This window comes from Moschus berezovskii, chromosome X (genome assembly GCF_049115385.1).
Source record: "Moschus berezovskii isolate FMDL1 chromosome X, NW_MosBer_1.0, whole genome shotgun sequence".
In the NCBI taxonomy this organism is placed as follows: Eukaryota; Metazoa; Chordata; class Mammalia; order Artiodactyla; family Moschidae; genus Moschus; species Moschus berezovskii.
The window spans coordinates 50,007,702-50,030,662 of NC_142488.1; the positions used below are offsets into that span (position 1 = coordinate 50,007,702).

General features: G+C 41.4%; 1 protein-coding gene across 2 annotated transcripts in view; it reads left to right on the forward strand.

Annotated features, from left to right (window-relative positions):
* Window positions 1–6,345, forward strand: part of FAM120C (family with sequence similarity 120 member C) — a 146,125-nt gene extending 139,780 nt beyond the window's left edge. The window contains exon 16 of one of the 2 annotated variants that reach the window (XM_055393947.2): window positions 7–6,345. In XM_055393947.2, the coding sequence (XP_055249922.2) occupies window positions 7–258 (252 nt within the window). In that variant the 3' untranslated portion in view covers window positions 259–6,345. The remainder of the gene's footprint in view (window positions 1–6) is intronic. The other variant, XM_088834140.1, reaches the window with a different exon arrangement.
* The last annotated feature ends 16,616 nt before the right edge of the window (window positions 6,346–22,961 follow it).

Consider the following 22,961-nt stretch of genomic DNA (forward strand, 5'->3'; position numbering starts at 1 on the left):
TGACAGAGCTCTTCAGATGGAGTTTCTAAATCCCTGGAGCCTCAACAAGGTCGGTCTCGCTCACAGGTAGATGGAAACAGTGGCACATTGATCAAGGAAGAGAAGACTGATCATCTTCCAGCTCCATCACAGTGTGCCTTATCCAGAGACAGCAGTGTGTGTAATAACAGTAACCGGTACTTCCCTGGGAAGAATGGCGAGAAGAGCTGCTTACAAGAGCAAAAGCTAGGAACTGTGACACAACAGAAAGAGGAGTAACAAGCAAGAAGATGGCTTCAGCAGATCAGGAAGAGGGGGAAACCTATACTTCTCTGATTTTAGGCCTAAGTTAGAGGAGGACATGAAATACTTACCCTAGTTTTGTTCAGGATTTTGATGGGGGTGTTCTTTGGTATCCATCTTTTCCCCTTCCCTGTCTTTTTCTGGGCTTCCAGACTCAGCAGTCTGTTTCTAGAGAAGCTCTGATCAAATATGAATGGCAACAAGACTAGTTCCTATTCTCAAATTGAATATATAGTGCCAATATTCTCTTTACCTCCCCTGGGAGGCTATTAAGGCACAGACTATTTGGTATCATCACGTAAGGACCTACAGAAAAGGTCTAACTTTGGTTTTCTGAGTCTTTATTATGATGTACATTTACAAAACCCATGGGATGGTGGATACAGCTACCTATGGCTTCCTAACTTGGCTTTTTTCTTTATGAACTGGTAGGGCCTTCATATATAATCAGTATCCACGTCCTTCTAACTCTTTTCCCCATTCACTTATGCCAGGGATTTGTACTACCGCCTCTAGCTCTGGCCTGACAATCAGATAGGTAGATGTTTTCAGGGAAGTGAGGTAGTATTGGTTATTTTATTTTTTTTATTCTTTTTTAATTTTATACACTTAAAATAACTACCAATGGCCTTTGTACTGGGGGATTCAAGTGAGTCAAAAAAGTACTGGGCAGATTTTTCCTGCCTCTGAACTAAAGCATTATTTGTAAAATAGAAGATGTGGTGCAGTTCACCCACTCCCTGCTTCCCACTCCCTGCAAGGGTGGGAATCAGTGTAATGAAATGATGTTCTAAAGGGAACTCAAAAGACTGTGTGTGTGTGCGTGCATGTGTGTGTGTCTGTCTGTCTGTGTACGGATGTTTGGGTGGATGTATATATGAATGTGTGTATCTATATGCATACACATACCCTTTATATAAAGAGACAGATCTATTTATCTATACATATTTTATATATATATATATGTGTGTATGTATGTATGTATAAATATATATATGTTGTATATATATATATCTATATACATGCACACACATACATACATGATGATGTCCCAGAAGATTTACTGAATTTCCCAGAAATGCTTCCACTGCTATGGAGTGGTGGGTTTCAGAAGACCACATTTAAAAAATCCTTACTAAGTCGTAGCCCATCACAATTACAAGAAGATGGGCTTCTCTAAGCAGACAAAAAGTACTTTCCAGAGATTGCCTGTTCAGAACAACAAACAATTGGGTTGTCACAAGCTTAATCTTGATCAGAGTCCTCACATCCCCTATGGTAAAAACAGAAGGTTGGATTAGGATTGGGAAGAGTTGGGCGTTTTCTTATGAAGGAGCAGCTTGGTTGGGAGAGAGAAAGGGGATGGAAAGTAATTATCAGGGCTTGCAGCCAGTTTAGGGAAATCTCATCTGAAACTGTAGGATCAAACTGGCCTTAGGCTAGAATTGATTGCCATGAATCCCTGAAGGAGAGTAGGTAGGGAAGTGTGAGGAAATCGACAATTTGATTTTACATGCCTAGATTGTTTCATTTATTCATTGACATTTTGACTACTGGATCTTTTCATTTGCTTTGCAAGGAAGACTTCAGAGGACTCTGGCCTGGGCCAACAGGGGTGTTCTATGAAAGGTTCCCAGCCCCCAAGTAAGATCAGAATCTGCCCAGGACAAAGAGTCTGTTCCTCTTTGCTAGAGATACTCTTGAGACAACCTTGCACTTCCAGTCCCTCCTCAGCAGCCTAAGTATGAGGGACGGGAACATGGCTTGCAACAGATTAGCATGTGTCTTCATTCAGGAATTGAGGCTTCTAGCCTCATACACCTCCTTTTGGGCTTTGTAATACTCTTGCCCAAGAAGTACCATTTCTACAGGAACACAACTGACTAGACTTCTAGCAGGGTCCTCTCTCTTTTTGAAAAACCTCATGCACCTTAACCCAGAGCAGGTCCTTGGTGACATTTTTCCAGACAACCAGAAAGCTGTTTGCTTACTGCCCACTTACAATAAGTGTATCATCATGAAAGACTGAAGATGTCTCAGACTGTTTTATCCTAGTCTGGCCCAGTTTAAGAGAACCCACAGTTTGCAGAGGTGGGAAGGTCTAGAATGCCTCTTCCCCTACCCAGAGACTTCATACATAAACCAGAGCAGGATGATAAGAATGCATACCCAGGCAAATGTAACCAATAATGAAGTGTACAAAAGCTTCCTCTATAGAATTGGCTCCCCTAGTTTTCCCCGCTCTTCTCCTAGCCTGCCCAGCCTTTCACAACATCTTGATGGTTAGGACTTCTATGTCCTGCAAGAGAAGGATTTCGTAGCGAACTTACATGACTTGGAAATTTCTTTCTGGAACCACAGAGGGAGGAATCCTTTGGAGCTCTAAAAGTAACCAGAATCACCGAGCTGTGTTAACTAGCTAGCTAGCTCCATTTTCTATTAGGAAGTACTTGGAGTTATATGGAAAGGTATTTTCTTCAGTTGCTATTTCTGTGAATCTTGAATCTATTTGATATGCTCAAATGACAGTATTGTTAACTCTCACAGCATTAAGATGATGCATTATTTTGTAGGTATTCACTGTGAGAAGTAAAACTGCTGTTTGACAGGGATGATTCCAGTTTGCCAAAAGGCTTGCTTTTCTCCTTTCCACACACCTCCACTTTCTCCTAGCCTGGCCCAGGATGAAACAAGTGACTCACTTCCAACTTTGATTTTTATTTAGATTCAGAATTTTGGGTTCGTAAGGTTACAAGAAAGAATTATAAAGGGCCATAGTCCTATATTTTATCTGCCAAGACATACAATTTAGAAGTCAGAAAGACTACGGTTTATCACTGGAAGATTAACTTTTTCTTGTTTCAAGATCAACTTTTTTGAATTTCTTTCAAATTAGGGAACTGAGTCTGCTCTTTGCTGTGAGTACCACTTGAAGAGACTGTCATCCTTCATTTGAGGTTCAATTTCTGACTATGATGTGGCCTTTCTTGAACAAAGTCATACATCTTTTAGGAACCCCCAGAAATGACCCCTTTACTGTAGGGCCATAAGCAAAAGCACCCTGGATATATACAGCCACAGATCCTCAAGGACTTGCAGTTCTTGATTTCTGCTGGTGTATCTTGGGGTCAGCCTATAACTCCCACCATTATTAGTGGCCAGTCTAGTCTGGACCAGGCCTGATAAAATGTCTGCTCACTTGTACCATTTTCATTCTAAGCCAGTAGGACTTTGGGTAGACTTTAAAACCCAAGAAATGACACTTGCTTTGTCTAGTGACATTTGATTTTTGTCTGCATCTTGATTTCCTGGCATTGTTGGCCAAGTCACATTAACTTGTTTTAATCACTGAGAAAAACAGTCATGTAAGGCATTAGAGAGGGTGGTTAAGAAGGGGCGTGGGGAATGAACGTTTATGTAGGGTAGAAAGAATGTGGAAGTAACTCCTTGGTTATAGAGATCCAGTCCACTGGAACCTTAGAAGGCTTCTGTAAGCATGTCAGTGCTACCCTTTTGGCCTTTAAGACTCCCCACCCCACATTGAAATGACAGTACAAGTAGACCACAGTTTAAAGTAGTTAGTTGATTCTACTAAGGTTTAATCATTTTACTTGTTCAGTTCCTAATGCATATTTCCCAAATATGCTTGGGGTTTCGGGGGGTAAGTTCTCACTGTTCCACTGTGTGTCACCCTATATTTTTCTCCCTCTTGTGACTTTGGCACCTTTTATTTGACTTTCCATTTTCTTAGCTTATTGCTATAGTCTGCTGGTGCAGGTAGAGCTCAGTGTACCCATTCCCCTATTACTGCTAATTATCTTCAGGATTGTCAGAGGTTATTTTGCTGTTCTAAGAAAAGAACTTCATATTTTTTTTACAAAACATTTTTTTCCAAGGTAAAAGCAAAATAAAATACCCCTTGTGCTAGGGTGCCCACTGCAGCTTTTGACATTGCCCTTGTACTTTTTTATAGATGCTCTCTTTGTCCGTGTTGGTAGTAACTGATGACTAGTGAATTTTCTTGTAAATGAAACAAATTACATATTTCAGTTTTTATTAATCTTTCATAACCCTGCCAAAGCTGATGACTTCATTTTAGTTACTTCCCAGAAGACACTTCCTCATCCACCTTTTATTTTATTCTATTCTATTTTTAGAATAACATACTAGGTAGAGAAACTTTAACTACAAGGATTCATTGATTTTTAGTGCTCCCTGATAAATGATGTTATTGACAAAAGTAAAATCTTTCATTGTTTTTTCCTGTGTTAATATCTCTTCTCCTGTGCTCTTGACAGTGTGTTTAGTGGATGGATAATATGTATTTCTCTTCCAAATTCCCTGCCTTTTTGGCCCACCTCACCACAAAAGCTCCATAGTTTATTAATGTAAGTTTGAATGGATGCTTCTTAGGGAAAACTGCAGGAGTTAAGGAAAGTGTTTCAGAAAGGAATGAAAATGTCTCAGGAGTTGTTCTGTGATGGAAATTGGTCTGGTGTTCTGTTAATGCTGATGGAAAGAAACTTACAGTGCTTAATAAAAGTCTATTCTTTTAGTTAAAAAATGTGAAATAATTTTGGGTGTGTGAAGTTTAATTTCTTTTCCCATTTCTGGATTTTTTTCTGTAAATGGAGGATATACTTGTCTCAATTCAGAAGTGTTACACAGAGACTTAGGAGCCTGTTTGTAGTTGAACATTAGGGCAAGAGAGCCAGTACAAGAATCATTAAAAGGAAGGGCATATTTAGCTTCCTGCTGAACTTCTTTATTTGGATGTTCTAAAGGCACCTTTGATTTCACATTTCCCAAACTAAACCTATTTTCTCTTCCAAAGCCTGCTTCTCTACATGAGTGACACTACCTTCTACTCAATTGTCTATACCACAAACCAACCTGGAAGTTATCCTTGATGCATGCCTTACCCTCATTTCTCAAGTCAGTTTGTGACAAGATCTGTTGGTAACATTCAACCATCTTTCTTTTTCTCACATCTGTCTCTTTTATCACCCCACTTGCTGTGGCTTAGTTCAGGCCTCCTTATGTCTCACCTGAATTGTTGTAGTTGCTCCTCTGCCTTATTCCTAACCAGGCAACTGTGAGCAAATTCTGTGTCTACGTGTATGTACCTTTTCCCAGTGAAAGGGTGCGTACCTTTTTCAGTTGCTTAAAGAAGTCTTAAGAAGTTAAGAACCACTGCTTTAATTCATCATGCTTATCAGCTTCCAGAGGAATCTGTCCTAACATGCTACATGCCTACTTCCATGGTGCCTTCATGATCTGGCAGCCTCATTTCCCACCACCCCAACTTACTCTAGCGACACTAAAGCACATCCTACACATTACACTGTTAATATCCATTTCTTCTCATTTGCTTATATCATTTCCTAGAATCCCTCTCTCTCCTTGTCTCTAGTGCAGTGTCAACTTTTCCCTCATATCTTTTGGGTTCTTTTCCTGATCCCGTACTGGGGTCCCCATACAGACTCACCACAACCAGTCCCTGTAGCACTTCACTGCATCTCTGCCACTAGACTAAACTTGAACAACTTTGTCTTGGCATCTACCACCGTGCATGCACTTAGAAATGTTTGATGACTAAATTAAGGACAGCTAAAATACGTTTGAAAATGTTCTGTGGTGCAAAACAGATTGTAGATTTTTGAGGCAGAGGATGTGTTGATGGCAAAATGCAGGAAGATTGAATATGAAGGTTCATCACTGAATGCTATTCATTTAAATGTGCTTTTAAATGGGGCTCTTAAAAAAAAACAGAGTCCTGACTTCCCTGGTGGTTCAGTGGTAAAGAATCTACCTATCAATGCAGGACACAGATTCCACCCCTGATCCGGGAAGATCCCACATGCTACAGAGCAACCAAGCTCATGCGCCACAACTATTGAACCTGTGCTCTAGAGCCTGGGAGCTACAACTACTGAAGCTCATGTACCCTAGAGCCAGTACTCCATAACAAGAGAGACCACTGCAATGAGAAGCCTGCATATCTCAACTAGAGAGTAGCCCCTGCTCACTGCAACTAGAGAAAAGCTTGCACAGCAGTGAAGACCCAGCACAACCAAAAATAAAATTTAAAAGAGAGTTAAAATTAAAAAATTTAAAAAAATTTAAAAAGAGTTCTGAGTCATCTTTGAGCAATAGACTGATGCTTAAAGCAGAATCTGAAGCCAGGACTCTAGATTCTTACTTTACTGCTTCTGCTGAGTGTTGCTAGCTAGGCTTGACCTCTGTGACTGCTCTGTGCCCTGTGTGTACAGGTTGCAGAAGGAAATAGCCGAGCCTAAAGGCAAGCATTAGAGGTTACTGAAGTTTGTAAACACTTTCCCTTAAATGAAAACTCATTTGTAAAAGTTTGTTTTATAGTTGGTTCATTATGGCTATAGATGTCTTTTCCTAACCTTTGCACTCTAGGTGTTGGGTCTCAGAATTTGATAGTGGGAGCCTTGATAATCTGTTCATCTTTTAAACCTTGCTAATAAAGATGAATAAATGTTCACATGGACATCAACTAGTCTAATCAGATGGACCAAAGAAGTCACTTTTCAGAACCTATTTTCGTATCTAAACTGAGTCACTGCAGACTAATACAGAGCTCATCCTTTTCCAAAAAAAAAAAAATCCTACTATCTCTGCAGTACTTTTAGGGTTTGACATCATTGGGAAGGCACAGTGCAATTTAAGAAATAGATTGTTAGGTCCACCATGGCTGGAAGAGTACTTATTCATATAGTGATACATGTGCCTTTCCTTTTTCACTAGTTTCATATTCCTAGGCTTTCCTTTTGTTTTGTGGTGCTTACAAGGAAAACAGGCAGAATCCAATAAGAAAGTTCTAGTCAGTTGAAAAGACTTTAAAATCAGAAAGTTTCTTGCTGTCATAGGATGAGCAAATGAGGGATCAACCATAGAAACTGGACATTCAAAATACCTCTCCTAAAAACCAGTCCCACAATCCTATTTTGGCAGAGTATGTGAAGGGGAGACCCAGTTTCTAAATGAAGAAACTTTGCCTTTTCTCTCTCATGTTGAAAAGCTGACATACAATGTAGGTGATACTCTGTCCCTTAACTATGCCTTTTTTGACTTTGTATATGTTGAAAGAGATAATATCTTTTGAGGAACATGTGTCAGGCAGGAACCTTGGTATGGATTTGGTTTCACTTGTTTTAAGGTTTAATGAAATGCCTTTATTAGCTTTCCAGACTTTTTATATATATATGAATACAACAAACTGAGGAGCTGGATCTTCTGCTGTCCTCACATGCCTAAAGCTGTCATTACTGTCTTGGACAAAGTGGCAAAAGATAACATAAAATCTTTGTTGTGAATTAGTCGGTAGGGTCTGACACATGCTCACAAGGTTCCTGACTAGTGCCTCAGTATTTCAGCACCTTAAGCATGATAAGGGCTTCCCTGGTGGCTCAGACAGTAAAACATCTGCCTGCAATACAGGAGACCTGGGTTCGATCCCTGGGTTGGGAAGATCCCCTAGAGAAGGAAATGGCAACCCACCCCAGTACTGTTGCCTGGAAAATTCCATGGACGGAGAAGCCTGGTAGGCTACAGTCCATGGGATCGCAAAGAGTCAGACGTCACTGAGCAACTTCACTTCACTTCAAGCATGATAAAATTCAGTCAACAATAAAGTGAGTGTTTCAACTAGAAAAAAGAGTTTGATAGTGGGAAATCTTTACATTTGGCCTTTAAAACTTACTGTTAACTGAGGACCTATTAGGTACCAAGCATAGTACTAGGCTTCTCAGGTGATGCTAGTGGTAAAGAACATGCCTGCCAACGTAGGAGACATAAGAGATGCAGGTTCAATCCCTGGGTTGGGAAGATCCCCTGGAGGAGGGCATGGCAGCCCACTCCAGTATTCTTGCCTGGTGAATCCTATGGACAGAGGATCGTGGCGGGCTACAGTCCATGGGGTTGCAGAGTCAGATACTGCCAAAATGACTTAGCACAGTACTGAGAGTTAACTTTGGCAGGATGATAAGGAGTCCAAGCCTAAGGCCCCTTTATGGAGGAGGTAAGCATTCTTTTTCACATTCTTTTGCATAGACAAGTAGGCCCCATAGGCAGCAGTATCTCTTGTTCAAGGACATGCCCCTTTTTGAGCTTTGGATATATGTTATGGGGGAAAGTCTGGGTAAAAACTTTCACAGCCTTGAGCTCTGGGTTAACCTGTTCCTTCTGACTAATCTTGTGCTGATGTCATCCCAGGATGTATGTTACAGGAAAGGGTCACCAAAGTTCTCACAGCCTTGAGGTATTTTTTATCTATTCTCAGACGTATATAATGCCCTACTTAAATTAGTGAGGTGGGTACTCTTCTGTCCCCTTCTGATATCTATGTCAGAAGCTTTTTCTGTCACTTTCACTTTAAATAAAATCTACACAAAGCTCTGAGTGACTGAGACTGTCTTTGGTCCTGGAGTTAAATCTCCTTCAGAGACCACGAATCCACCAGCACTGTTCACCATTTACCACTAAGCTATCATCTTGGGTGCTTGTCCAGGATCTTCAAGACAAGGTAAGGACACTTGGAGCTCTAGTTCTTTTGTTCTCCTAGTAAACACGTTTTCTGCTTTGTTAACTCTACAGTGTGCCTGTGCAAGTGATTGACTGAAAGCCAGAAATGCACAAAACAAGTGCAAAGCGAGAGTAGAGCCCAGTTTGTGTTTCTGTGGCACCTCATAATGACTGAGGGCAGCCCAAAAGGGGAGCCTGTCGGGGATTTATACTGACCTGGTGATACCAAGAGGCAGCCAACGTCCCTGTGAGGGGAGCGGCCAGAAATGGGTGAAGTGTGTGGACCAAACTTTCCTTTCTCGGTCACATTTTCCTGGTCTTTTTGACCATTTTGTAACTGCCTGGGAGAATTGAAATTACTAACCTAATCTGTCAAATCATAGACTTTCAAGGGACTTGCCATCCATTCTGTTACTGTGTACTATTACTTAGACCTCAAATTTGGATTGACAGTCACAAAGTACCTAGTCTTGTTAGAAGCCAAAAGTTACACCTGTGTTGTCTTTTCATGTACTGCAGACAGGAGCACAACTGGGAGCTGGGTGGAGCTCTGACTCCAGGAACCTCTCTCAGGCTAGAGGTTGTTCCCTTAGCCGCCTGCCTCGGGCCAACAACCTGAAAGTGAATCCTTGTCACAGCTGTGAGTCTGGTCTGTATGGATGGAGGCACTGCTGACAGCTGAGGTTTCTGAAGACACAGATTGGGAATTCTAGGATCTGGTCAGATTGGAAGTGCAATGAGCTTCATTTGGTAAGGCTGGCTCTTAGTGGGCCAGAGGAGGTTCTCCAGTGGCTTTTGTCTCAACTCTTCAGATATTCTTTCTGTGTAATCTGTGGAAATGAACTGAAAGGATTGGCACTAATACGTCAACAAAAATCACTTTTTCCTCACTGGCTGGCCCTTCACCACCTATTTTTATTTTTATCACATATCACCCCAGGTGGCATCAGAGGAGGAGCAGAAATCATGCAGAGGTTTTAATGGTGAGGAACTGGACATCAATCTGGGATGCCATCAGGACTACCCTTGCTGCATCTCCACCCTACCTTGGTGGTAGAATGGGGAAGGATGGTAATGAGACACCTGCATTGATAAGTTCAATTTAGTTCAGTTGCTCAGTAGTGTCCGACTCTGCGACCCCATGGACTGCAGCACATCAGGCTTCCCTGTCTATCACTAACTCCTGGAGCTTGCTCAAACTCATGTCCATCGAGTCTGTGATGCCATCCAACCATCTCATCCTCTATTGTCCCCTATTGTCTGCCTTCAATCTTTCACAGCATCACGGTCTTTGCAATGAGTCAGTTCTTCCCATCAGGTAGCCAAAGTATTGGAGCTTCAGCTTCAGCATCAATCCTGCCAATGAATATTCAGAACTTATTTCCATTTGGATTGACCAGTTTGATCTCCTTGCTGTCCAAGGGACTCTCAAGAGTCTTCTCCAACAGCCATAGTTCAAAAACATTAATTCTTCAGTGCTCAACTTTCTTTAATGTCCAGTTCTCACATCCATACATGACTACTGGAAAAGCCATAGGTTTGACTAGACAGACCTTTGTCAGCAAAGTAATGTCTCTGCTTTTTAATATGCTGTCTAGGTTTATCATAGCTTTTCTTCCAAGGAGCAAGTGTCTTAATTTCATGGCTGCAGCCACCATCTGCAGTGATTTTGGAGCCCAAGAAAATAAAGTCTATCACTGTTTCCACTGTTTCCCCATCTATTTGCCATGAAGTAATGGAACCAGGTGCCATTATCTTAGTTTTTTGAATGTTGAAGTTTTAAGCCAGCTTTTTCACTCTCCTTTTTCACTTTCATCAAGAGGCTCTTCAGTTATTCTTAAATTTCTGCCATAAGGGTGGTGTCATCTGCATATCTGAGATTATTGATATTTCTCCCAGCAATCTTGATTCCAGCTTGTGTTTCATCCAGCTTAGCATTTTGCATGATGTACTCGGCATATAAGTTAAAAAGCAGAGTGACAATATACAGCCTTGACGTACTTCTTTCCCAATTTGGAACCATTCCATTGATCCATGTCCAGTTCTAACTGTTGATTCTTGACCTGCATACAGATTTCTCAGGAGGCAGGTAAGGTGGTCTGGTATTCCCATCTCTTTAAGAATGAATGTTCAACAGTTTCTTGTGATCCACACAGTCAAAGGCTTTAGCATACTCAATGAAGCAGAAGTAGATGTTCTTCTGGAATTCTCTTACTTTCTCTATGATTCAACTGATGTTGGCAATTTGACCTCTGATTCCTCTCTCTGCCTTTTCTAAATCCAACTTGAACATATGGAACTTCTCAGTTCATGTATTGTGAAAGCCTTGCTTGGAAATTTTTGAATATTTCCTGCTGTGTGAGATAAGTGCAATTATGCAGTAGTTTGAACATTCTTTGGCATTGCCTTTCTCTGGGATTGCTGTGAAAACTGACCTTTTCCAGTCCTGTGGCCACTGCTGAGTTTTCCAAATTTGCTGGCATGTTGAGTGCAGCACTTTCATCATCTTTTAGGATTTGAAATAACTCAGCTGAAATTCCATCACCTCCACTAACTTTGTTCTTAGTGATGATTCCTAAGGCCCACTTGACTTCGCATTCCAGAATGTCTGGCTCTAGATGAGTTACCACACCAGCGTGGTTATCCAGGTCATTAAGATCTGTTTTGTATAGTTCTTCTGTGTATTCCTGCCACCTCTTCTTAATATCTTTTGCTTCTATTAGGTCCATACTGTTTCTGTCCTTTATCGTGCCCATCTTTGCATGAAGTTTTCCCTTCAGTTCAGTTCAGTCACTCAGTCGTGTCCAACCCTTTGCGACCCCATGAATCACAGCATGCCAGGCCTCCCTGTCCATCACCAACTCCCGGAGTTCACTCAAACTCATGTCCATCGAGCCGGTGATGCCATCCAGCCATCTCATTCTCTGTCGTCCCCTTCTCCTGCCACCCCCAATCCTTTCCAGCATCAGAGTCTTTTCCAGTGAGTCAACTCATCGCATGAGGTGGCCAAAGTATTGGAGTTTCAGCTTTAACATCAGTCCTTCCAATGAACACCCAGGATTGATCTCCTTTAGAATGGACTGGTTGGATCTCCTTGCAGTCCAAGGGACTCTCAAGAGCCTTCTCCAGCACCACAGTTCAAAAGCATCAATTCTTTGGCAATCAACTTTCTTCACAGTCCAACTCTCACATCCATATACACCCTTGGTATCTCTAATTTTCTTGAAGAGATCTCTAGTCATTCCCATTCTATTGTTTTCCTCTATTTCTTTGCATTGATCACTTAGGAAGGCTTGCTTATCTCTCCTTGCTATTCTTTGGAACTCTGCATTCAGATGGATATATCTTTCCTTTGCTCCTTTACCTTTCACTTCTTTTCTCAGCTATTTGTAAGGCCTCCTCAGACAACCATTTTGCCTTTTTGTGTTTCTTTTTCTTGGGGATGGTTTTGATCACTGCCTCCAGTACAGTGTCACAAACCTCCATCCATAGTTCTTCATGCACTCTATCAGATCTAATTCCTTGAATCTATTTGTCACCTCCACTGTGTAATCATAAGGGATTTGATTTAGGTCATACCTGAATGGTCTAGTGGTTTTCCCTACTTTCTTCAATTTAAGTCTGAATTTTGCAATAAGGAGTTCATGATCTGAGCCACAGACAGTTCCTGGTCTTCTTTTTACAGACTGTATAGAGCTTCTTCATCTTTGGCTACAAAGAATATGATCTATCTGATTTCGGTATTGGCCATCTGGTGATGTACATGTGTTTCGTCTGAATCAAGGCAAATTGGGAAGTGGTCAAACAGGAGATGGCAAGAGTGAACATAGACATTCTAGGAATCAGTGAACTAAAATGGACTGGAATGGGTGAATTTAACTCAGATGACCATTATATCTACTACTGTGGGCAGGAATCCCTTAGAAGAAATGCAGTAGCCATCATGGTCAACAAAAGAGTCCGAAATGCAGTACTTGGATGCAATCTTAAAAAAGACAGAATGATTTCTGTTCATTTCCAGGGCAAACCATTCAATATTACAGTAATCCAGGCCTATGCCCCAACCAGTAACGCTGAAGAAGCCGAAGTTGAATGGTTCTATGAAGACCTACAAGATCTTTTAGAACTAACACCCAAAAAAGATGTCCTTTTCATTATAGGGGACTGGAATGCAAAAGTAGGAAGTCAAGAAACACCTGGAGTAACAGGCAAATTTGGCCTTGGAGCACGGAATGAAGTGGGGCAAAGGCTAATAGAATTTGGCCAAGAGAACTCACTGGTCATAGCAAACACCCACTTCCAACAACACAAGAGAAGACTCTACACATGGACATCACCAGATGGTCAACACCGAAATCAGATTGATTATATTCTTTGCAGCCAAAGATGGAGAAGCTCTATACAGTTAGCAAAAACAAGACCAGGAGCTGACTGTGGCTCAGATCATGAACTCCTTATTGCCAAATTCAGACTTAAATTGAAGTAGGGAAAACCACTAGACCATTCAGATATGACCTAAATCAAATCCCTTATGATTATACAGTGGAAGTAAGAAATAGATTTAAGGGACTAGATCTGATAGATAGAGTGCCTGATGAACTATGAACGGAGGTTCGTGACATTGTACAGGAGACAGGGACCAAGACCATCCCCATGGAAAAGAAATGCAAAAAGCAAAATGGCTGTCTGAGGAGGCCTTACAAATAGCTGTGAAAAGAAGAGAAGCGAAAAGCAAAGGAGAAAAGGAAAGATATAAGCATCTGAATGCAGAGTTCCAAAGAATAGCAAGGAGAGATAAGAAAGACTTCCTCAGCGATCAATGCAAAGAAATAGAGGAAAACAACAGAATAGGAAAAACAAGAGCTCTCTTCCAGAAAATTAGAGATTCCAAGGGAACATTTCATGCAAAGATGGGCTCGATAAAGGACAGGAATGGTATGGACCTAACAGAAGCAGAACATATTAAGAAGAGGTGGAAAAAATACACAGAAGAACTGTGCAAAAAAGATCTTCACGACCAAAATAATCACGATAACGTGATCACTGACCTAGAGCCAGACATCTTGGAATGTGAAGTCAAGTGGGCCTTAGAAAGCATCACTACGATCAAAGCTAGTGGAGGTGATGGAATTCCAGTTGAGCTATTTCAAATCTTGAAAGATGATGCTGTGAAAGTGCTGCACTCAATATGCCAGCCAATTTGGAAAACCCAGCAGTGACCACAGGACTGGAAAAGGTCAGTCTTCATTCCAATCCCAAAGAAAGGCAATGCCAAAGAATGCTCAAACTACCACACAATTGCGCTCATCTCACATGCTAATAAAGTCATGCTCAAAATTCTCCAAGCCAGGCTTCAGCAATATGTGAACCGTGAACTTACAGATGTTCAAGTAGGTTTTAGAAAATGCAGAAGTACCAGAGATCAAATTTCCAACATCCGCTGGATCATGGAGAAAGCAAGAGAGTTCCAGAGAAACATCTATTTCTGCTTCATTGACTATGCCAAAGCCTTTGACTGTGTGGATCACAATAAACTGGAAAATTCTGAAAGAGATGGGAATACCAGACCACCTGACCTGCCTCTTGAGAAACCTGTATGCAGGTCAGGAAGCAACAGTCAGAACTGTACATGGAACAACAGACTGGTTCCAAATAGGAAAAGGAGTACATCAAGGCTGTATATTGTTCACCTTGCTTATTTAACTTTTATGCAGAGTACATCATGAGGAACGCTGAGCTGGATGAAGCACAAGCTGGAATCAAGATTGCCGGGAGAAATATCAATAACCTCAGATATGCAGATGACACTACCCTTATGGCAGAAAGTGAAGAGGAACTCAAAAGCCTCTTGATGAAAGTGAAAGAGGAGAGTGAAAAGGTTGGCTTGAAGCTCGACATTCAGAAAACAAAGATCATGGCATCTGGTCCCATCACTTCATGGGAAATAGATGGGAAAACAGTGGAAACAGTGTCAGACTTTATTTTTTTGGGCTCCAAAATCACTGTGGATGCTGACTGCAGCCATGAAATTAAAAGACGCTTACTCCTTGGAAGGAAAGTTATGACCAACCTAGATAGTATATTAAAAAGCAGAGACATTACTTTGCAACCAAGGTCCGTCTAGTCAAGGCTATGGTTTTTCCAGTGGTCATGTATGGATGTGAGAGTTGGACTGTGAAGAAAGCTGAGCGCCGAAGAACTGATGCTTTTGAACTGTGGTGCTGGAGAAGACTACTGAAAGGAGATCCAGCCAGTCCATTCTAAAGGAGATCAATCTTGAGTGTTCATTGGAAGGACTGATGCTAAAGCTGAAACTGCAATACTTTGGCCACCTAATGCGACAAGTTGACTCACTGGAAAAGACTCTGATGCTGGGAAGGATTGGGGGCGGGAGGAGAAGGGGACGACGGAGAATGAGATGGCTGGATGGCATCACCGACTCTATGGACATGAGTTTGAGTGAACTCCGGGAGTTGGTGTTGGACAGGGGTCGCAAAGAGTCAGACATGACTGAGCAACTGAACTGAACTGAACTGTGTTGTTGGAAGAGGGTATTTGCTATGACCAGTTTGGTCTGTTGGCAAAACTCTGTTAGCCTTTGCCCTGCTTCATTTTGTAATCCAAGGCCAAACTTGCCTGTTGCTCCAGGGATCTCTTGACTTCCTCCTTTTGCATTCCAGTCCTCTATGATGAAAAGGACATCTTTTTTTTTTTTTGGTATTAGTTCTAGAAGGCCTTGTAAATCATAATAGAATTGTTCAACTTCAGCTTCTTCATCTTTAGTGGGGCATAGACTTGTATTACTGTCAGTAAGGGACAAGTTAACTCTGGCCAGGGAAGGAAGCTTACGTGGAAGACCTGTCTCCACCCCTATCTAGAGCAGGGAGAGTTGCCTCCAGTAGAAAAAAGCCACGGCACTGGGCGCTGCTTTTTTCTCTCTTACATATGGGAGCTAGCAGTCCCAGAACTACCCCCTTTGAACTGTATCTTGGAAAAACTGGGGTAAGTTTCATCCCCAGAGCCCAAAATGTCCCTTATATACAGGCTTTCTTTAAGAGAAGACCTCACTTGCCCAGAGAGACAATCCCTGCTGGGACAACATCTTATCAATCAGTCTACCCCTGTCATCAGAGCCAATTTGAACACTCTGGTTTAAATTTTATCTATGAAACTGTGACTACATAAAGAAGAGATGACATTTTTGACACTGAATGACCATGATATTTTTAGACTCTGGAGAAAATAGGTTAAAATGAAATCTTTTTGAAATTGCAAAACCAGTTCTTCTAGCACATGCAATTAGGAAAAAGTTGACTTGTTAAAATACTTTTTTTGGAGCTCCGATCCTGCCTGAGAAACAGAAAACATGCCTGGGGAAAAACCTGAAGTTAACTCTCATCATGTCCTTGAGATACACAACCCACTCTGTCTGGGACTCCAACCATGAGCAAGTTAGTAGAACCTCAAGCCAAGAAAAAAAAAAGGGGGGGGGCAAAGAGAGATTTTAAATTTCAAGTGGAAAACTGTGAGGTCTCTGTGTGTGTCCTCGTCATTGGACAATATCGCTGAAACCTAATTGGCCTAAAGAGAAGTAAGCGCTTAGAAATCAAACAATTCTAAATTCAAAAAAATTAAACTAAAATGAATTTCAGGCTTGTGTGAACTGGGAAATATTCACTATTGAGTTAATATCTGGTATTGATGTTTGTTTATTGACCTAATTAACATAGACATTGTGAAGATACTTTGGCAAGTGACATAGCTTTGGATGATTTATATTTACTAATCTACAAAATAATGATATAAAGTACAGTTCATGGTTGCTGAAGGAAAGTAAGATGTGTGTTTTCAATAAAAAGGTATAAGAAATGAAATTACATTCTATTAAGAAAAAGGAAGTAAATCTGAAATTAGAGGTGGCTGTTCTCTGAATGGGCAAATAAAATGGATACAGGAAATACAAAAAAGGTTTGCGACAAATGAAAAAAGATTTGTGGCAAGTGGAAGAAGTTTTGTGCAAGATGCAAGTTTCTTAAGACATTAAACTGCCTTTGAGGTCTTTTATTGTTACTTTTGGAGAAGGCAATGGCAACCCACTCCAGTACTCTTGCCTGGAAAATCCCATGGTGGAGGAGCCTGGTAGGCTGTAGTCCATGAAGTTGCTAAGAGTTGGACACGACTGAGCGACTTCACTTTCACTTTCACTATTGTCACTTTGACTAAGTGAACAACTGTTGTTTCACAGTGAACATAAGCTGCTACCAAACTGGAATTTGGTTTTCTCTCCCTCATTAAAAGAACAAAGTTTTCTTGAAATGTGGCTTTTGATAATCGACTGCGGTGCACATAGACAAAGCTCATTCTGCTTCTACAAAATTAACCCCTCATCAGGGAATTTAAAATGGATAAAGAATGGCTGTAAACCAAACAGTCAGGGCTATGGGAGGTCCAACACAGCCACTTGGGTTTTCCCAACTCCCTGACAAACCTCACTTTTATTTGATAGGCTAAAGCCTTTCCTGGCTGCAGAGTTAATATCTCACAATGGGAAAAAGTGGTTAAAATGTGTTTTCTGCAGTCTCCAGTGATTGGGGCACCCACTTTCCTGGACAGGTCTTACAGACATTGGCCAAAACTTCATGAGCTTCTTGGAGACTATTGTTTTCACTGATGTCCTTGGTCATCAGGCAGGAATGGCAGAATAAAGGGGTAGGTTGCATGGGATTGAATAGACTGCAAAATATGACTATAATTTTCATGAATTTTTGTCTGATGTATTACTGTCTTCTAATCTTTGTTTTCAGATATAAAGAAGTTCTTCTCAAGTTCAGTTCAGTTCAGTCGCTCAGTCCTGTCCGACTCTCAAGTTCAGTTCAGTCGCTCAGTCGTGTCCGACTCTTTGCGACCCCATGAATCACAGCACGCCAGGCCTCCCTGTCCATCACCAACTCCCGGAGTTCACTCAGACTCATGTCCACAGAGTTGGTGATGCCATCCAGCCATCTCATTCTCGGTCATCCCCTTCTCCTCCCGCCCCCAACCTTTCCCAGCATCAGAGTCTTTTCCAGTGAGTCAACTCATCGCATGAGGTGGCCAAAGTATTGCAGTTTCAGCTTTAGCATCAGTCCTTCCAATGAACACCCAGGATCGATCTCCCTTAGAATGGACTGATTGGATCTCCTTGCGGTACAAGGGACTCTCAAGAGTCTTCTCCAACACCACAGTTCAAAAGCATCAATTCTTCGGCGATCAGCTTTCTTCACAGTCCAACTCTCACATCCATACATGACCACGGGAAAAACCATAGCCTTGACTCTCAAGTTACTGATGGTTTAAAATGATTTAATGATTCACACCTATGGGTAAAATTAAAACATTTTTCTTCTCTCTCTGCCTCGTCTCTCCAGAAATTGGAGACACTTGGGTTCTGAACAGCCTTTTCAAGGTAAAAAAGACTGTGTCCCAACATATACAGAAATCTCAAAGTATACTGGGGAGCTCTAAAAGAAAAATCCACCCAACTGATGTCAGGCCTATGGCATCTATCATGTTTCACTGAGTATTACATTCTAGTTTTATTAATTAAGGTCTGTATTTACTGACTCACTTCTGAGTTAGTTCCTTGTGGTTATGTTACATTGCTAAGAGGTTTAATTATTAAAAAGGACACTCTGAGTTTGTTTCTAAAGTTTATCCCAGTAACCAGTATATATATAAAGATCAGATGCTCCAGGATCTACAACCAGAAGATTAACAGCAGGCTATAGTCATTTAATAAACTCGGTCAGATGACCTGGAGATATCACTGGGCTATACCTAATGAAGTTCTTGACTTAAGGTCTTACTGGTGATTTTACTATTACTGCTAACGACATTGTTTTCTGTATTGCCTGTTTCAAGAAGTGTTGTCCCTTACATTATCAAGTATGTGATGGAGCCACTGATATAATGATGGTGTACAGTTCCATATAAAATCCATAATTATAATGGTGTGACTCTGTATATGAAAAGAAGCAAGAGGGAATATTGTCCTGGACCAAGAGACTAGTGAGACAGGTGCGGTCCAGAGATTTTGCTACTCACAAGGCCTAGTCCGGTAACAGCGCATTGAGTGGCCTATCAGTGAAATCTTCAACAGACCTAGTAATGAGCCTTCCCAGCACTGTGGGACAAGATGGTCATGAAACACCCCCAAACCATGGTCAAACTCATGGCCATAAAGGGGCCCTATGACTGGAAACTGGCCCTTGCCATCTGCCTCTACAAAGATTAACTCATGGACACTACAGCTGCTGACCTTCAACATCCTCTGAAAGGAGTTCAGGGTGAAAATCAGAGATTAGATGCTTGCTCTGTGCTCTGGAAAAAAAATGGACAAAACAAGCCTTTGGATAGTCAGATATTTTCAGGTAAAAAATTTTTGAGCCCAAATTCTTGCATCTTCTCATACCTAAAAAAACACTATCTATAATTGTCAATAGTGACAACTACTTTGGCTTATATGTTAATACCACAATAAGAAGCTAAAGCCTACTTGGACAAACTTAGACAACTAGCTATGACCATAGTGAAAGTGAAAGTCACTCAGTCGTGTCCGACTCTTTGCAACCCCATGGACTATACAGCCCATGGAATTCTCTAGGCCAGAATACTGGAGTTGGTAACCTATGACTATACGTCTCCCTAAAACAGCTATATACATAGGGGTTCAGACTCATTCTTCTAAAAAGAAATGGTAAGATTTATTTTGTCTGTTAAGGTTCAGGTTGTCACTCTTTCAACTACTTCTAACTGGGTTTGTTATACCCACATTCAAAATGCATATGAACATGCCAAATGGCTCCATTCTTATAAATAGGACAGCCCAAGTGTTGACTATATCTAAACCAGGATCAAAGTTACTACCAAATGTAACCTGACTCCTACTCTTGCTTGGACTGCTGATTACAGTAATTCTTTTACTGATTTTTGGTCTCTGCCTTTTAATCTACTTGTCTAGTTTGTTCTTTCTGAAGGATACAACAGCTTCCCATACAAAGTAACAGTGATGCAGAGATTCTGGTCACTCTTCAAAACTGGACTCCCCTGATGTTCCACTCTTGTCATAGATACAATCTTTGTTTACAAGTTCTCCTTGGTGAAAAACTATCTTGATTGTAATACTTGTAATCATTCTGATTTTGCTGTTTGTTCCTTACATCTGTAACTGTGTAACGAGACTTGTTTCTAACTGTCTGAAAACATTTAAATTACAAATGATTGTTCATGCTCCTACAATTTCTACTGCCTCCTCTAGCTATTATTTGGGATCCTTAGATCAGAAACCCTAAATAAAGGGGTGATGAGAATACGTTGCTTCAACAACTTAGAGTCTGCCTCCCTCACCCGCAGGAAGCAGTTACTGACAGATTTCTCCGCCCTTTTCCCCTCAGCAACAATATTCTCCTAAAAGAAAAAGGGGAGAATGAGAGAGTTAATTTAGGCAGATTGATATGGAGTCCAAGCCAAAGGCCCCTTTATGGAGGAGGTACACATTCTTTCTTTTCACATTTTTTTGCCATGGACAAGTAGGCCTTTGTAGGCAGCAGTATCTCTTGTTCAAGGACATGTCTTTTTTTGAGCTTTGGATTAATGTTATGAGAAAAGGTCTGGGTAAAAACTTCCACAGCCTTGAGCTCTGGGTTAACCTGTTCCTTCTGGCTAATCTCGCGCTGATGTCATCCCAGGATGTATGTTATGGGAAAGGGTCAGGACAAAATTCTCACAGCCTTGAGGTATTTTTTATCTAGTCTCAGCAGCTAGTTGAGAAGTATATAAGGCCCAACTTAAACTAGTGAGATGGGTATTCTCCTGCCCCATTCTGTTGTCTATGGCAGAAGCTTTTTCTGTCACTTTCACTTTAAATAAAATCTACACAAAGCTCTGAGTGACTGAAACTGTCCTTCAGAGACCACGAATACAGCAGCATCACTCACCGCTAAACTATCAGTACTAGGTTCTTGTACATTGTTTCTAAACCTTGAACAACTCTGCAAAGTAAGTACTATCCTCACTTTACACATGGGCAAACTGGTTCAGTGTTACATAAGTTCACATACAACTAATAAGTGATTAAAAACCAGTGTTCTAAATCTAAGTTTGTTTTGACTAAGTAGATAATACTGAACCCTGCTCAGCATTCCTTCCTCCTATGGCAGCAGTTAAGCCTAGTATTTTCCCCCTTTGGGGAACTTCTCCTCCCAATCTTGGGATAGAGGTGGATTGACCATCAGTCACATGACTTCACCTCCCCCAGTGCAGGGATGGATATATGACCCAAAACAGCATCAATTGTGTTATTTTCATGGACTTGAAGGAGAACATGACCAAGAAGGCAGATATCTCTCCTAAAATCACAAGCATTAAGAATAATGTGAGCCTGGAACATTGTCTTCTATTTATATCTTCAATTAATCTTTATTTGTGTGTAAGAAATAGGAAAATTCTGTGCTCATTTATTAGGAGCAGATGCAGAAAGTGATCTTTTTGAGGGATTACTATGTGCCAGGGAGAATTCTAGGCACTTTATACCTTTAAAATTTTTTCATTTTATTATTAAGTCCTTATACATTTATAATCTCTAACTCTAGAAAAGGGGAGTGTATCAGTTGGATAGCCTAGATTTTGCTGCTATGCGTGTATGCATGCTCAGTTTCTCAGTTGTGTCTGACTCTTTGCGACCCTTTGGACTGTAGTCTGCCAGGCTCCTCTGTCCATGAGATTTTTCAGGCAAGAATACTGGAAAGAGTTGCCATTTACTCCTCCAGATCTTCCTGACCCAAGGATCGAACCTGTGTCTCCTGCATTGCAGGTGGATTCTTTATCGCTGAGCCATCGAGGAAGCCCTTTGCTGCTATAATAATCACAAAATTTCACATAATAAAGGTATACTTCTTGCTCATTATGTCCAACATAGATTGGCAGGGGAGCTCTGTTCATCCAAAGCCACTTGAAACTCAAGCCAACAGAAGCCCCATCACTAAGTTAGGAAGGGATGTGACCAAAACACACACTGATCCTTACAGCTTAAAATGTCACCCATCACTTTTCTCTTCATTACCCAAGAAATGGCCCACATGGTTGCACCTAATTTCCTGGAGGCGGAAGTACAAATCTACTATGTCACTGAAACACAGAAGAAATAAGTTTGGTGAGTCAAAATAATACCATCACAGGGAGAAATGACCCATTTCTGGGTAGATTTGATTCATTGCCTTTTTTCCCCCTGGGTTAGCAGTTTATTTAAAAAAAAAAAACAGTTATCTTATTTTCTTCCTTGTCCATCATTTTTCTTAACAGAAAAAGTTATAAAAAACTGGGGAGGGGGAGTTATATTATCTTTGCAGACTGATATATTTGTGGAGGACTCGTGAATAATGACAATGATTCAAAAGCTCCTAGGTTTACTCCTGAATCCTTTGCAAAGAGCAAAGGATAACATAAGAAAGAATTTTGTTTACAACAAGCTTGTAATACCACATTGATTATGACAGTGCAGTGGTTACGATTATGTTCACGATAGTATATTCCTTGCCCAAACACCAAACACACTAAAATCACTTGGCTGCTTACAAACTGGAGGAACCAGCGCAAACAGTCATCTGAAGAGTGGGAACCAGAATGGGTAAGGCTTCTCTGGCAGTGAGACTCTGACAAGAGTGGCTTCTCACCTGGGCCACCCTCCCTCACTTCAAGTCCTGGTCTTTGGTTTCATCTAAGAGGGCAGAGTGGATCCCCAGCTTTTTGAGTTCTTCCACCAGGTCCCCGTTCTGGTGCATCTGCAGCAGAATGTCACAGCGCCCCCCCCCCAAACTCGCCGTTGAGGTACACTTGCAGGATGATGGGCCAGTTGGAGTAGTCTTTAATGCCCTACTGGAGCTGGGGGTCGTCCAGCACGTTGGAGGCCGTGCAGTCGCAGATGCCATGCAGCCAGAGAATCTGCACCACTGAAGCCACACTGGGGCTGCTCCGGTATCCCCTTGAGGAAGACCACCACCTTGTCCTTCACCAACACGTCCAGGTGCTCAGACAAGCTGCTGCCACCCTCAGGCCAGGGCCCTGCAGGCCGCCGCCACCCGGCCCAGGGACCC